Source organism: Oncorhynchus masou, unplaced genomic scaffold (genome assembly GCF_036934945.1).
Source record: "Oncorhynchus masou masou isolate Uvic2021 unplaced genomic scaffold, UVic_Omas_1.1 unplaced_scaffold_6262, whole genome shotgun sequence".
NCBI classification, from domain to species: Eukaryota; Metazoa; Chordata; class Actinopteri; order Salmoniformes; family Salmonidae; genus Oncorhynchus; species Oncorhynchus masou.
In genome coordinates this window covers 1,854-18,575 of record NW_027012692.1, presented here as the reverse complement: position 1 = coordinate 18,575, position 16,722 = coordinate 1,854, and the positions used below count along the sequence as shown (strand labels likewise).

Below are 16,722 nucleotides of genomic sequence, written 5' to 3'. Positions count from 1 at the left end.
AACCAGCCATCTGGCCCATAGAGACTAAAGGACTGTGCTGTGGCCCTCTCCAACCAGCCATCTGGCCCATAGAGACTAAAGGACTGTGCTGTGGCCCTCCAAACCAGCCATCTGGCCCATAGAGACTAAAGGACTGTGCTGTGGCCCTCCAACCAGCCATCTGGCCCATAGAGACTAAAGGACTATGCTGTGGCCCTCTCCAACCAGCCATCTGGCCCATAGAGACTAAAGGACTGTGCTGTGGACCTCTCCAACCAGCCATCTGGCCCATAGAGACTAAAGGACTGTGCTGTGGCCTCTCCAACCAGCCATCTGGCTCATAGAGACTAAAGGACTGTGCTGTGGCCCTCTCCAACCAGCCATCTGGCCCATAGAGACTAAAGGACTGTGCTGTGGCCCTCTCCAACCAGCCATCTGGCCCATGGAGACTAAAGGACTGTGCTGTGGCCCTCTCCAACCAGCCATCTGGCCTATAGAGACTAAAGGACTGTGCTGTGGACCTCTCCAACCAGCCATCTGGCGTATAGAGACTAAAGGACTGTGCTGTGGCCCTCTCCAACCAGCCATCTGGCCTATAGAGACTAAAGGACTGTGCTGTGGCCCTCTCCAACCAGCCATCTGGCCTATAGAGACTAAAGGACTATGCAGTCTATGCTGCACAGATCATCAAGTCATCTCTGAACTGGACACTAAAGAATTGCACTACACTGCATTTGCACTCTTTTTATCTCTCTTAGATATATTTATGTAAATCAACTGTTTACCCACTGTACTGTATTTAAGTTATAGTGCCCGAAAAGCCGTTGTTTGGAAGATATATTGACACATATTGGCCAACATACTTAAATAATGATTGACACCTTTTCATTCAAAACTTTATTGATGAATTTGTTCATACTATTTCATCCTTCCACAAGATATAGTTCTGACACAAATCTAGTGTTCATCCCCAAGCAGGCTGGCCGTTTGTTTTCTCGGTTTGGTTGCCAGACAAGCGACCCAGTAGTTAAGTCTTTCGTTCTGTATCTATGGACGCGACCCAGGAGTTAAGTATTTAGTTCTGTATCTATGGATGAGACCCAGTCGTTAAGTCTTTCGTTCTGTATCTATGGACGCGACCCAGTAGTTAAGTCTTTCGTTCTGTATCTATGGACGCGACCCAGTCGTTAAGTCTTTTGTTCTGTATCTAAGTAATTAAGTCTTTCGTTCTGTATCTATGGACGCGACCCAGTCATTCCTTCTCAATGTTCCATTGCCATATTGGGTGGTAACGTTCTCATCTCTTGCCCTTTCTAGCTAGCCAACTACAGATAACTTACAGTCACGTCAAAGAGTGCAGCCAGAATAACATCAAAGTAGCTGCATTTGCAATTCACGTGGCAAAGAAAATGTTCTCTCTTGTCAGGACACTGTTGTTCAGAGGAGCTAACCAACAACACAGCTAACACAATCACTTCAAACTGAAGCTGGAATGACTTTCTTTGTATTCATGATTTCAACTGGCTGAGAAAAGCTTCCTGCCAATCTGTCTCATCCCGATTCATGACACGTTCATTACTTTGCGACAGCTGGAGATGGAATTTGAATATTGAAACAATGTTGTCGGAGAGACAGACAGCAAGGTTTATACACAAAGACAAGACACGTGAGATAATGTCTAGATGCTTTATACAGTGGACATCAAATGTATAAATCGCCTGGCTGGGCTGATGAGATAGTGGATTGCGCAGTCAAATGGAACAGAGTATATTCTTCAAAGTAGCCACCCTTTGCCTTGATGACAGCTTTGCACACGCCTGGTAGTGTCGTATTTTGAAACATGCTTGAATAAACTAAGCAGCCAATGGGCAGAGGGCAGCGTCATGTGTCTGATTCTCTGTAGTAATGGTGTGGGAATAATGATGTGTTTTAATTAGGAAAGTGCCTTCTTGCATCAAACACAACAACATTTTCAGTCACCTCCTTGTGTGAAGGACAAGTAGATCAACAGGTTCATGTGAAGCCCTGCATGTTTTTTTCTCATGGAATGAAGACTTACATTGAACACCACACATTGGCTGCTCCTGCAGACTGAATGATAGAACATCTATTTCCATGTTAAATGTTATTGGATGCCTTTTTTACATTGTTTTGGATGGTAGGCCACTCTGGTAGGCCTACGTTGTGATCAAATAGCCCTCTTGGTCACTGTTAAAACTGTAACTGAGGCGGGTACAGCCTCAGTGTTCACAGTAAACGCACGTCGGAAGTTGTATAGATCACTACACTGTAGTAGAACTATGATACAATTACATTTATCAAATGTAGAATTATGATGAATGAATGTTGTATATATTGAATTGACAGGAGGTTGGTGGCACCTTAATTGGGGAGGACGGGCTTGTGGTAATGGCTGGAGTGGAACAGGTCGTCCCTCCCCCAGCAGCCTCCACTGATTGAATTTGCTCACGTCCAGTTAGCGCCATTTTGTATGATTAAACTGTCAAGTCATTATATATTTTCCCTTCTGCTGAGAGCACCTTCCTGATGACTAGCGCTCTGTACACTCCTATGGAGGAGGCTTTGAGCTGAATGTGAAGCTAACTGAAGATAGCTAACTTTAGAAAACCAGTATATCCAGCTTGCATCATAGTACACCTGTCAGGTTACGTTCAGGTTTCAGCATCAACAACCGAGTCATAGGCCACTACCTGGGTCGTATTCATTAGTTTACACCGCAGCCACAAGTTTTGCAACAAAGCAGAAACGATTTGCGCCAAACGCCGTACAAGGTGACCTAAACGGTTTAAGTTGCCAAACGTTTTGCTACAGTGAGCTCCAATGAATACACACAACTTGTATTGAGGAAGTGTAAGTTGCTGTTAGTCTTTCCACAATATTTAGTTTTCTCTCTTTCACAAAAAATACCTTCCTGAGTGAAAATAGTTAACAGTAGATAGGAAAGAGAAAATGATTGTTTGTTGTTTGTTGTGTTTTAAGCCTGCTTTGAGAAGACAAACCTATAGGCCTATGATACTGTAAGAGATCACCCTGGAGAACACAGATGGGCACGGAACCAATTCACTCCCCGCATCTAATTTACATTTAATACATTTTAATGAGAGTAGGCCTATTATAACACTCTGTCTACCAAAAATATAAACTATATGAATATACATAACAATATCATAAACTATATGAATACACATAACAATATCATCAACTATATGAATACACATAACAATATCATCAACTATATGAATACATATAACAATATCATCAACTATATGAATACACATAACAATATCATCAACTATATGAATACACATAACAATATCATCAACTATATGAATACACATAACAATATCATCAACTATATGAATACACATAACAATATCATCAACTATATGAATACATATAACAATATCATCAACTATATGAATACACATAACAATATCATCAACTATATGACTACACATAACAATATCATCAACTATATGAATACACATAACAATATCATCAACTATATGAATACCCATAGCAATCGTCTTACCTTTAATTTCTCTCAACAGAAGCAGTCTGGAATGATCATTCGGTCATCGAAAGATACTTTTGTTTGCTCAACTACATATCAGGTTCTGCCTGTTTTCTTTTTTTTCTTTCTCTCTCTCTCTCTCTCTCTCTCTCTCTCTCTCTCTCTCTCTCTCTCTCCCTGATGCTGGAGTCTTATATCTTCCTCTCTAACTTTAAGCATCAGCTGTCAGAGCAGTTTACCAATCACTGTACCTGTATGCAGCCAATCTGTAAATAGCACACCCAACTACCTCATCCGCATATTATAACTTCCTGTCACGTTCTGACCTTAGTTCCTTTGTTATTATTTTAGTATGGTCAGTGCGTGAGTTGGGGTGGGCAGTCTATGTAAGTTTTTCTATGTTGGTTTTTGAGTTTGACCTGGTATGGTTCTCAATCAGAGGCAGGTGTCGTTAGTTGTCTCTGATTGAGAATCATACTTAGGTAGCCTTTTCTGTTGTGTATCTGCACCAGCCAGAACTGTTTTCGGTTGTTTCTCTTTGTTATTTTGTTATTTCCGTGTTCATTTTAATAAATATGGACACGTACCACGCTGTACCTTGGTCCTCACCTTCTTCCACCAACAACGGCCGTTACAGAAACACCCACCACCAAAGGACCAAGCAGCGTGGTGACGAGAGGCAGCGATACATGGAGAACTGGACTTGGGAGGAGATTCTGGACGGCAAGGGCCCCTGGGCACAGGCTGGAGAATATCGCCGCCCCAAGGCTGAGCTGGAGGCAGTGAAAGCGGAGAGGCGGCGGTATGAGGAGGCAGCACGGCAGCGCGGCTGGAAGCCCGAGAGGCAGCCCCAAAAATGTATTGGGGGGGGCACACGGGGAGTGTGGTTAAGTCAGGTAGGAGACCTGAGCCAACTCCCCGTGCTTACTGTGGTCAGTCGTACTGGTCAGGCACCGTGTTATGCGGTGGAGCGCACGGTGTCCCCAGTACGCGTGCTTAGCCCGGTGCGCTTACATCCCAGCTCCCCGGATCGGCCGGGCTAGAGTGGGCAGGTGCCATGAAGCCGGCCCTGTGCATCTGGTCTCCAGTGTGTCTCCTCGGGCCGGGGTACATGGCACCAGCCCTACGCATGGTGTCCCCAGTTCGTCAGCACAGCCCAGGGCGGGCTATTCCACCTCGCCGCACTGGCCTGGCTACAGGGAGCATTCAGCCAGGTAGGATTGGGCAGGCTCGGTGCTCGAGACCTCCAGTGCATCTTCACGGTCCGGTCTATCCGGTGCCACCTCCAGGCACCAGCCCTCCGGTGGCAGCCCCCCGCACCAGAATGTCTCTCCGTCTCCTTTCTACAGGTGCTCCCACCTGTCCAGCGCTGCCAGAGCCTTCCTCCTGCCCAGCGCTGCCAGAGTCTCCAGTCTGCCCTGAGCTGCCAGTCTGCCCTGAGCTGCCAGAGCCGCCAGTCTGCCCTGAGTTGCCAGAGCCGTCAGTCTGCCCTGAACCGCCATAGCCGCCGGTCTGCCATTAGCTGCCAGAGCCGCCAGTCTGCCCTGAGCTGCCAGAGCCGCCAGTCTGCCCTGAGCCGCCAGTCTGCCCTGAGCAGTCAGTCAGCCAGGAGCTGCCAGAGCCGTCAGTCAGCCAGGAGCTGCCAGAATCTCCCTTCACTCCGGAGCTGCCGGAGTCTCCCGTCCGTCCGGTGTTTTCTGTTGTGTGTCTGCACCAGCCAGAACTGTTTCTGGTTGTTTCTCTTTGTTATTTTGTTATTTCCGTGTTCATTTTAATAAATATGGACACATACTACGCTGTACCTTGGTCCTCACCTTCTTCCACCAACAACGGCCGTTACACTTCCCCTCTTGCTCTTTTGCACCCCAGTATCTCTACTTGCACATCATCATCTGCCCATCTATCAATCCAGTGTTAATGCTAAATTGTAATTATTTCGCCTCTTAAGTCCTATTTATTGCCTTACCTCCCTACTCTTCTACATTTGCATACACTGTACATAGATTTTTCTATCGTGTTATTGACTGTACGTTTGTTTATGTGTAAGTGTGTTGTTGTTTGTGTCGCACTGCTTTGCTTTATGTTGGCCAGGTCACTGTTGTAAATGAGAACTTGTTCTCAACTGGCCTAACTGGCTAAATAAAGGTGAAAAACTGGTGTTCCAACCCTGCAACATCCACAATGGATAAGTCCACTCAGACAGGTGTGAATCAAACAGCTGTCTCACGTGCCATAACATTTTTATATATATTTGCCACTGCTTGACTAAATAAATCTTGGCTGACCAACAGCTTATCGACCAAATGATCGACCAGTAGACTAAATGGGGTCAGCCCTACACCTGACACAGGGACACTGAGGTGTCACAGTAAAACCTAAACCCCGGATAGAGGGGCTCAGTGAATGTGGAGGTGAATGTGTGCAGGTGGGTCAGTGTGTCAGAGGAGACTCTGTAGAAGGACAGAGTGCCGGCAGGCCAGTCCAGATACACTCCTACTCTGTGGAAGCTGGATGAGGGGGCTTCTATGGAAGTGGGATTATGATTGTGCCTGGCCGTGTAATGTTGGTCAGAGCATTGCAGACTCCAGGACTTGTCATTTAATCCAATCAGACAGTCTGTACTCTTTCCTCTCCTGCTGATTCCTTTGTATGTCACTGCTATGTAAGCCCCTCTCCCACTCCACTCTACCTCCCAGTAACAGCGTCCAGTCAGACCGTCTCTACACAGCACCTGTTTCCAGACCTCAAATCTCTCTGGGTGATCAGGATACGGTTGTGTCTCTCTCCTACGTGTCACCTTTCTGTTATCCTCCGTCAGAGAGAGCTGTTGGTTTACTGTGTTTGGGTCCAGTGTGAGATCACAGGCATCTGATGGGGGACACCGAGACACAATATATAGTTAATCGTCTTCATATAAAAAGGTAATTTAAGACTTGTTGAATGATCAGTATCTTCAGAAAGTATTCACAGCCCTTGACTTTCCCCACATGTTATTGTGATACAGCCTGAAAATGGATTCGAATTGCATTCTTTTTAGCCAATGGCCTACACACAATACAACATAATGTCAATGTTTTACCAAATGTTTAACTCAATGGAAACTGAAATGTCTTGAGTCAATAAGTATTCAAGCCCTTTGTTATGGCAAGCCCAAATTAGTAACAATTTGCTTAACAAGTCACATAATAAGTTGCATGGACTCACTCTGTGTACAATAATTGTGTTTAGCATGATTTTTGAAAGACTACCTCATCTCTGTACCCCAAACTGTTATCTGTAAGGTCCCTCAGTCGGGCAGTGAATTTCAAACACAAATTTAACCACAAAGACCAAAGAGGTTTTCCAATGCCTCGCAAAGAAGTGCACCTATTGCTAGATAGGTAAAAAAAAAAGTAAAAACAGACATTGAATATCCCTTTGAGCATGGTGAAGTTATTAATGACACTTTGGATGGTGTATCAATACACCCAGTCACTATAAAGATACAGGCATCCTTCCTAACTCAGTTGCCGGAGAGAAAGGAAAACGCTCAGGGATTTCACCATGAGGCCAATGGTGACTTTAAAACAGTTACAGAGTTTAACGGCTGGAGAAAACTGAGGATGGATCAACAACATTGTAGTTACCCCACAATACTAACCGAATTGGCAGAGTGAAAAGAAGGAAGCCTGAACAGAATAAAAATATTCCAAAACATGCATCCTGTTTGCAACAAGTAACTAAAGTTATACTGTGAAAAATGTGGCCAAGCAATTCACTTTTAGTCTTGAATATAAAATGTTATGTTTGTGGCAAATCCAATAAAACACATTATTGAGTACCACTCTCCATATTCAAGCATGGTGGTGGCTGCATCATGTAATGGTTCTGCTTGTAATCGTTAAGGACTGGGGAGTTTTTCAGGATAAAATAAACTGAACTGAGCTAAGCACAGGCAAAATCCTAGCGGAAAACCTGGTTCAGTCTGCTTTCCACCAGACACTGGGAGATGAATTCACCTTTCAGCAGGACAATAACCTAAAACACAAGGCCAAATCTACACTGGACTTGCTTACCAAGAAGACAATGAATGTTTCTGAGTGGCGGAGTTACAGTTTGTGGTTAAATCTACTTGAAAATCTATGGTAAGACCTGAAAATGTTTTCTAGCAATGATCAACAACCAACTTGACAGTTCGAAGAGCGTTGAAAGGAATACTGGGTAAATGTTGCACAATCCAGGTGTGGTAAACTCTTAAAAATTTACCCAGAAAGACTCACAGCTGTAATCTCTGCCAAAATATGCTTCTACAAAGTATTGACTCAGGGGTGTGAATACTTATGTTAAGTAGGTTATTATGGGATATTGTGTGTAGATGGGTGAGATACAATGTTGAATTCAGGCTGAGGCATAACAAAATGTGGAATAAGTCAAGGGGTATGACTACATTCTGAAGGCATATCCTCTATGGTCATATATCCCACCCACACAAAATAAAACCCCAACAGTCCTGTCAGTGTGTAACCACAGATACATAGCTCACTTATCAAGCAAGCTATGAAACATTATATTTATTTGAGTCAACTTGAAATAAGTATTAACAGGATAATTCTTCACAGCAGTCAACACTCACATTTTCTAGGCCAAGGTTTGATTGTGTACACTCCACCAGGTTCCACACTGTGAGGGAAGCAGAAGTAGACAGTAAATGTACACTCCACCAGGTTCCACACTGTGAGGGAAGCAGAAGTAGACAGTAAATGTACACTCCACCAGGTTCCACACTGTGAGGGAAGCAGAAGTAGACAGTAAATGTACACTCCACCAGGTTCCACACTGTGAGGGAAGCAGAAGTAGACAGTAAATGTACACTCCACCAGGTTCCACACTGTGAGGGAAGCAGAAGTAGACAGTAAATGTACACTCCACCAGGTTCCACACTGTGAGGGAAGCAGAAGTAGACAGTAAATGTACACTCCACCAGGTTCCACACTGTGAGGGAAGCAGAAGTAGACAGTAAATGTACACTCCACCAGGTTCCACACTGTGAGGGAAGCAGAAGTAGACAGTAAATGTACACTCCCACCAGGTTCCACACTGTGAGGGAAGCAGAAGTAGACAGTAAATGTACACTCCACCAGGTTCCACACTGTGAGGGAAGCAGAAGTAGACAGTAAATGTACACTCCACCAGGTTCCACACTGTGAGGGAAGCAGAAGTAGACAGTAAATGTACACTCCACCAGGTTCCACACTGTGAGGGAAGCAGAAGTAGACAGTAAATGTACACTCCACCAGGTTCCACACTGTGAGGGAAGCAGAAGTAGACAGTAAATGTACACTCCACCAGGTTCCACACTGTGAGGGAAGCAGAAGTAGACAGTAAATGTACACTCCACCAGGTTCCACACTGTGAGGGAAGCAGAAGTAGACAGTAAATGTACACTCCACCAGGTTCCACACTGTGAGGGAAGCAGAAGTAGACAGTAAATGTACACTGCACAAGATTTCACAATATAGGAAGAACAGACAGTAAATGTACACACACACACACAAATGCACGCGAACACACAGGCAGACGTCTGCTTCCCAGCCGAAACAGTTCAGAAGAGTTTGTGCATATATTATGCCAATATTTTGTGATTATTTTTGTTTTGGACTTTGGTAAGTTTTTTTTTAGCTGTTCGGACACATTCATTTTTTTTGTTTGAGGCCAGCCGATGTTTGGGAGCCAAAGTCTACTCCCCTTCATCCATGATTGGTCAACTGTAGGAATTCTTCATTAAAGTCTTTGTTGATATTAGTTCATTGAGAAATACTGCACCAAACATCTTAGTTAGATGTAAAATTGCGTGAGTAAGATCTCCTCCGCAAAAATTAATGGTGGATTTCTTGAGTTATTTTAGATTAATTCTGACTAGTTTGAGGCAAACAATGGACAAATAATACTATTGACATTTTTTCTATGTTTTTCAAGCAAATGTCTTTAATGCGAGCAACTCATTCGGTTCGCCTAGCAAACTTTGGCAGCTGAACTGAAGCAGGCTGAGGCCTTTAAAATGCGCTGCATTGTCAATCAGACGTCTGCAGTGGCAGTGCAGCATTTACGTTGATACGGCCTCTGTAGAAGTCAGGGCATTCATACTTCTTGCTTTTCGACGAGCAGCGCAGAGCTGTTGTCAAGAAAGTTGTCACGAAAGTGAGCTTGTTTATACAGGACCTCCCGCCCCCACCTAGCATTCAACCAATCATGTCAATGCAGAGCTATACGGAGCCCACCGCATTGATACAAAATAGCGATACGGTACAGAGCTCAATTTGGCCTATGCGAGCCTCCGGCTCCACAATTGCGTCAGACCCTCCATATGGAGTCTCCGACCACATAATTGAGAATTTGAATAAGCATTTCTCTATGGCTGGCCATGCTTTCAACCTGGCTACCCCTACCCCGGTCAACTGTCTGGCACCCTCCACAGAAACCCGCCAAAGCCCACACCATTTCTCCTTCACCCAAATCCAGATAGCTGATGTTCTGAAAGAGCTGCAAAATCTGGACCCCTACAAGTCAGCCGTACTAGACAATCTGGACCCTCTCTTTCTAAAATTATCTGCAGAAATTGTGGCAACCCCTATTACTAGCCTGTTCAACCTCTCTTTCGTATCATCTGAGATTCCCAAAGATTGGAAAGCTGCTGCGGTCATCCCCCACTTCAAAGGGGGTGACACTCTAGACCCAAACTGCTACAGAACATATATCAATCCTACCCTGTCTTTCTAAGGTCTTCGAAAGCCAAGTTAAAGAACAGCTTCCACCGTACCTTCTCCACTATGCAATCTGGTTTCAGAGCTGGTCATGGGTGCACCTCAGCCACGCTCAAGGTCCTAAACGACATCATAACCGCCATCGATAAGAGACATTACTGCGCAGCCGTATTCATCGACCTGGCCAAGGCTTTCGACTCTGTTAATCACCACATTCTTATTGGCAGACTCGACAGCCTTGGTTTCTCAAATGATTGCCTACCCTGGTTCACCAACTACTTCTCTGATAGAGTTCAGTGTGTCAAATCGGAGGGCCTGTTGTCCGGACCTCTGGCAGTCTCTATGGGGGTGCCACAGGGTTCAATCCTCGGTCTGACTCTCTTCTCTGTATACATCAATGATTTTGCTCCATTGCACCCCATTATTTCTACTTTGCACTTTCCTCCTCTGCAAATCTACCATTCCAGTGTTTTACTTGCTATATTGCATTTACCTCGCCACCATGGCCTTTTTTGCCTTTACCTCCCTTATCTCACCTCATTTGCTCACATTGTATATAGACTTATTTTTTTCTACTGTATTATTGACTGTATGTTTGTTTCACTCCATGTGTAACTCTGTGTTGTTGTATGTGTCGAATTGCTTCGCTTTATCTTGGCCAGGTCGCAATTGCAAATGAGAACTTGTTCTCAACTGGCCTACCTGGTTAAATAAAGGTGGAATTAAAATAAAAATACATACAAAAAGTAGGTCACATGGGGGAGAGGTGTTGCTTTATTGGTTGTTTGAAACCAGGTTTGTTTTTCACTTGAGCAATATGAGACGGAAGGGAGTTCCATGCAATCATGGCTCTGTGTAACACTGTACATTTTCTTGAATTTGTTCTGGACCTGGGGACTGTGAAAATACCTGGTGGGGTAAGTGTCTGTGTCAATGCTGTGTGTAAGCTGACTATGCAAACAATTTGGAATTTCCAACACGTTTCTTATAAAAACAAGAAGTGATTGCAGTCAGTCTTTCCTGAACCCCAAGAGTGACTGGCATGTATAGTATTGATATTAGCCCTCCGAGTACAATGAAGAGCCAAAACATGCTGCTCTGTTCTGAGCCACCTGCATCTTAACTAGGTCCTTCTTTGCAGCAATTGACTACGACTGGACAATAATCAAGATAAGATAAAACTAGAGTCTGCGTTGTGTGGTGTCAGAGACAGACCTCTCTCCATCTTTACAATTTTACATCTTTACAACCATTGAATCTATATGTTTTGACCATGACAGTTTACATTCTAAGGTAACACCAAGTAATTTAGCCTCCTCAACTTGCTCAACAGTCACACTATTCATTACCAGATTCAGCTGAGGACTAGAACTTAGGGAATGATTTGTACCAAATACAATGCTCTTAGTTTTAGATATGTTCAGGGCCAGTTTATTTCTGGCCACCCATTCCAAAAGCAACTCTTTGTTTAGAGTTGATTTTAGACGTTGACCGATTCATCGGAATGGCCGATTTAATTAGGGCCGATTTCAAGTTTTCATAACAATCGGAAATCGGTATTTTTGGGCGCCGATTTCCGATTTAAAAAAAATAAATAATTATACCTTAATTTAACTAGGCAAGTCAGTTAAGAACTCATTCTTATTCTCAATGACAGCCTAGGAACGGTGGGTTAACTGCCTTGTTCAGGGGCAGAACGACAGATTTTCATCTTGTCAGCTAAGGTGATTCAATCTTGCAACCGTACAGTTAACTAGTCCAACGCTCTAACCATTGCACTCCACGAGGAGCCTGCCTGTTACGCAAATGCAGTAGAAGCCAAGGTAAGTTGCTAGCTAGCATTAAACATATCTTATTAAAAACAATCAATCATAATCACTAGACTAGTTATAACTACTAATCCAGGTTAGCAGGCAATATTAACCAGGTGAAATTGTGTCATTTCTCTTGCGTTCATTGCACGCAGAGTCAGGGTATAGGCAACAGTTTGGGCTGCCTGGCTCATTGCGAACTAATTTGCCAGAATTTTACGTAATTATGACATAACATTGAAGGTTGTGCAATGTAACAAGAATATTTAGACTTAGGGATGCCGCCCATTAGATAAAATACAGAACAGTTCCGTATTTCACTGAAATAATAAACTTTTTATTTTCGAAATGATAGTTTCCTGATTCAACCATATTAATGAAAAAAGCCATCTGATTCGATGAAAGATCGTGAGTTGAATTTGTCTTTCTGTCCATTATGTCATTCAAAGTACTCAAGTTTTTTTCTATCAATCTTTATATCATTGATCTTGGCTTCATAATACAGTTTATTTTTCTTCTTGTTGAGTCACATAATTTCTCGATTTCCAGCCACTCAGATGTACAGTGTAACGGCGTTCTTCGTTTGTCGATAGAGAGTCGGACCGAAATGCAGCGTGTTGGTTACTCATGTTTTTTAATGAATGAATCGCGGTACATGAAATAACTTATAAATACAAAAAAACAACAAACGGAACGTGAAACCTATTACAGCCTATCTGGTGAACACTACACAGAGACAGGAACAATAACCCACGAAATACACAGTGAAACCCAGGCTAACTAAATACGGTTCCCCATCAGAGACAACAAGAATCACCTGACTCTGATTGAGAACCGCCTCAGGCAGCCAAACCTAAACTAAACACACCCCTAATCAACCACAATCCCAATGCCTACAAAAAAACAATACGACAACACAATAACAGAAACCCATGTCACACCCTGGCCTGACCAACTAATTAACTAAAAACACAAAATATTAAGACCAAGGCGTGACAGAACTCCCCCCCTAAGGTGCGGACTCCCGGACGCACCTCAAAACCATAGGGAGGGTCCGGGTGGGCGTCTGTCCATGGTGGCGGTTCCGGCTCGGGACGTGGACCCCACTCCATTAATGTCATAGTTCCTCCCCTACGCGTCCTGGGATAATCCACCCTCGCCGCCGACCATGGCCTAGTAGTCCTCACCCAGAACCCCACTGGACTGAGGGGTAGCTCGAGACAGAGGGGCAGCTCGGGACAGAAGGGCAGCTCGAGACAGAGTGGCAGCATGGAACAGAGGAAGCCCAGCACTGAGAGGAAGCCCAGCACGGAAAGGAAGCCCAGCACTGAGAGGAAGCCCAGCCAGGCAGTTGAATCCGGCAGATCCTGGCTAGCTGGCAGTTCTGGCAGATCCTGGCTGACTGGCGGATCTGGAAGAGTCTGGTTGACTCGCGGATCTGGAAGAGTCTGGTTGACTAGCAGATCTGGAAGAGTCTGGTTTACTAGCAGATCTGGAAGAGTCTGGTTGACTAGCAAATCTGGAAGAGTCTGGTTGACTGGCAGATCTGGAAGAATCTGGCTGACTGGCAGATCTGGAAGAGTCTGGCTGACTGGCAGATCTGGAAGAGTCTGGCTGACTGGCAGATCTGGAAGAGTCTGGCTGACTGGCAGATCTGGAAGAGTCTGGCTGACTGGCAGATCTGGAAGAGTCTGGCTGACTGGCAGATCTGGAAGAGTCTGGCTGACTGGCAGATCTGGAAGAGTCTGGCTGACTGGCAGATCTGGAAGAGTCTGGCTGACTGGCAGATCTGGAAGAGTCTGGCTGACTGGCAGATCTGGAAGAGTCTGGCTGACTGGCAGATCTGGAAGAGTCTGGCTGACTGGCAGATCTGGAAGAGTCTGGCTGACTGGCGGATCTGGAAGAGTCTGGCTGACTGGCAGATCTGGAAGAGTCTGGTTGACTGGCGGATCTGGAAGCGTCTGGCTGACTGGCGGATCCTAGCAGACTGACGGCTCTGGCTGCTTCATGCTGACTGACGGCTCTGGCTGCTCCATGCTGACTGGCGGCTCTGGCTGCTCCATGCAGATTGACAGCTCTGGCGGCTTCTTGCAGACTGACAGCTCTGACTGTTCCATGCAGACTAACAGTTTTGGCAGCTCCTTGCCGACTGGCAGCTCCTTGCAGACTGGCAGCTCCTTGCAGACTGGCAGCTCCTTGCAGACTGGCAGCTCCATGCAGACTGGCAGCTCCTTGCAGACTGGCAGCTCCATGCAGACTGGCAGCTCCATGCAGACTGGCAGCTCCATGCAGACTGGCAGCTCTGGCTGCTCCAAGCAGACTGACAGCTCTGGCTGCTCCATGCAGACTGGCAGCTCTAGCTGCTCCATGTAGACTGGCAGCTCTGGCTGCTCCATGCAGACTGGCAGCTCCTTGCAGACTGGCAGCTCCTTGCAGACTGGCAGCTCCATGCAGACTGGCAGCTCCTTGCAGACTGGCAGCTCAGGCTGCTCCGAACAGGCAGGAGGCTCCAGCAGCGCTGGAGAGGAGAAAGGCTCTGATAGTGCTGGACAGGAGACTCCAGCAGCGCTGTAGAGGAGGAAGGCTCTAGAAGCGGTGAACAGGCGGGAGACAAAGACAGCGCAGGAGAGAAGAAAGGCTCCAACAGCGCAGGAGAGGCGAGGCGCACTGTAGGCCTGATGCGTGGTGCTGGCACTGGTGGTATTGGGCCGAAGACACGCACAGGAAGCCTGGTGCGGGGAGCTGATACCGGAGGGCTGGGGTGTGGAGGTGGTACTGGATAGACCGGACCGTGCAAGCGCACTGGAGCTCTTGAGCACCGAGCCTGCCCAACCTTACCCGGTTGAATACTCTCGGTCGCCCTGCCAGTGCGGCGAGGTGGAATAGCCCGCACTGGGCTATGTAGGCGAACCGGAGACACCGAGGCCCAGCTTTTGGAATCTTGGCTTTCCTAGATATAGCCACTGTGATCACTGTATCCAATGGCTACGGATAAAGCTTCAGAACAAAGATCTACAGTATCAGTAAAAATGTTATCAATACATGTGGATGATATAGTTCCTGTAGTGTTTGTAAACACCCTGGTAGGTTGATTAACAACCTGAACCAGATTACAGGCACTGGTTTACAGGCACAGTGAGACGCTTCCTCATGAGCAGCAGATAGCCTAGTGGTTAGTGCGTGGTGCCAGTAACCGAAAGGTTGCTAGATTGAATACTGAGCTGACAAGGTAAAAAATCTGTCGTTCTGCCCCTAAACAAGGCAGTTCCTAGGCCGTCATTGTAAATAAGAATTTGTTCTTAACTGACTTGCCTGGTTAAATTTTAAAAATTGTGGACAGCTTGATGAAAACCAGTCAATATTCAGGTCCCCAAGAAAGTAGACCTCTCTCCGTTTTGTTGGATTCTAGCTTATTAGCATATTTTTACTATTTTTGTAGAATAATAGCGAAGACATCCAAACTATGAAATAACACATATGGAATCATGTAGTAACCAAATAAGTGTTAAACAAATCAAAATATATTTTATATTTGAGATTATTCAAAGTAGCCACCCTTTGCCTTGATGACAGCTTTGCACCCTAAATATATATTTGATTTGTTTAACACTTTTTTGATTACTACATGATTCCATATGTGTTATTTCAATCTAGAAAATAGTAAAAAATAACTTTTGACTGGTACTGTATATATTTCCCCCCGTCTGTAAATGTACATTTTGCCAGTGTCGGTGTGTGAATTAAGGACTGTCATTCTAAATTTGGTTTGGATAATTTATCAACAGTTCTAATGATTCAGAAAGGTGAGAAGGAGAGTGTTGGAGGAAATTATAGTTTAAATGATTTATTATGTATACATTTTTATTAGAACCATTAAGTTTTAATACTATTATGTTATGGTATGAAATGTATGGATGTTTGGTTAAACTAGGACCGAAAATGTAGGTAAAACAAATGAATTGTCTGTACCTTGCGGGAAAGGGAGAAGGAGGGCATATATCCTTTCAGACAGATAAGAATGTTTGTTTGATGTTCCATTAGTGGAGGAGAAAATGTCTTTTAGACAGGTTGGAATGTTTGTTTTATGAGGGGAGTAGAAGACGGTCTCCAGACCTGAAGACACTGCGCTATTGTGTGGATCGGAGAGAGTGTGAGAAACTGATGACGTCATTTTATGTTCTCTCTTTAAAATGTAATGTTCTTTGTATTTTGGTTCAGTACTCATCAAGAATAAATGCTGAACTTGTTTTTAAGACTGGTCTCGATCTATTTCATGCAAAAATGATAAACTTACAACTTATTATGAAATAGAGTGAGATTTTGGTTTTGGCTACAAAACATAGGAATTTAGAATTCCTCTAACAGAGAGACAGAGCACTGCTCTTAAACTGTGAGGAGAGCACAAAGTGAGGGGGGTTCCACTGCTCATCCTGCAGGTGGTTTCTAAAACTAATTCAATATTTGAAAGAATCCAGTGAGTCTAGGGAGGGTTACTCCGAGGAAACCTTATCTTTTCGTGTCCTCTGAGAGGGAGGTTATCAGAAAACCACTAGATTGTAGCATTAGTGAGTCTTGCTTTGACGCCTGAGGATGAGGATGAAGGAGTGGGTGCTAGTGAGCTGTCTCTGATGATCTGAAGTCGATTGGGGAAGACTGG

At 44.7% G+C, this 16,722-nt stretch overlaps 1 protein-coding gene across 1 annotated transcript; it reads right to left on the bottom strand.

The window, feature by feature from the left end:
* Nucleotides 1-5,849: 5,849 nt before the first annotated feature.
* Nucleotides 5,850-8,537, bottom strand: LOC135536482 (stonustoxin subunit beta-like; the record flags this gene model as incomplete). The annotated part of the gene is made up of 2 exons (XM_064962820.1): nt 5,850-6,382; nt 8,127-8,537. Coding segments are annotated over 2 exons (944 nt in total), but the record flags the coding sequence as incomplete, so codon positions are not given.
* Between the last annotated feature and the right edge of the window lie 8,185 nt (nt 8,538-16,722).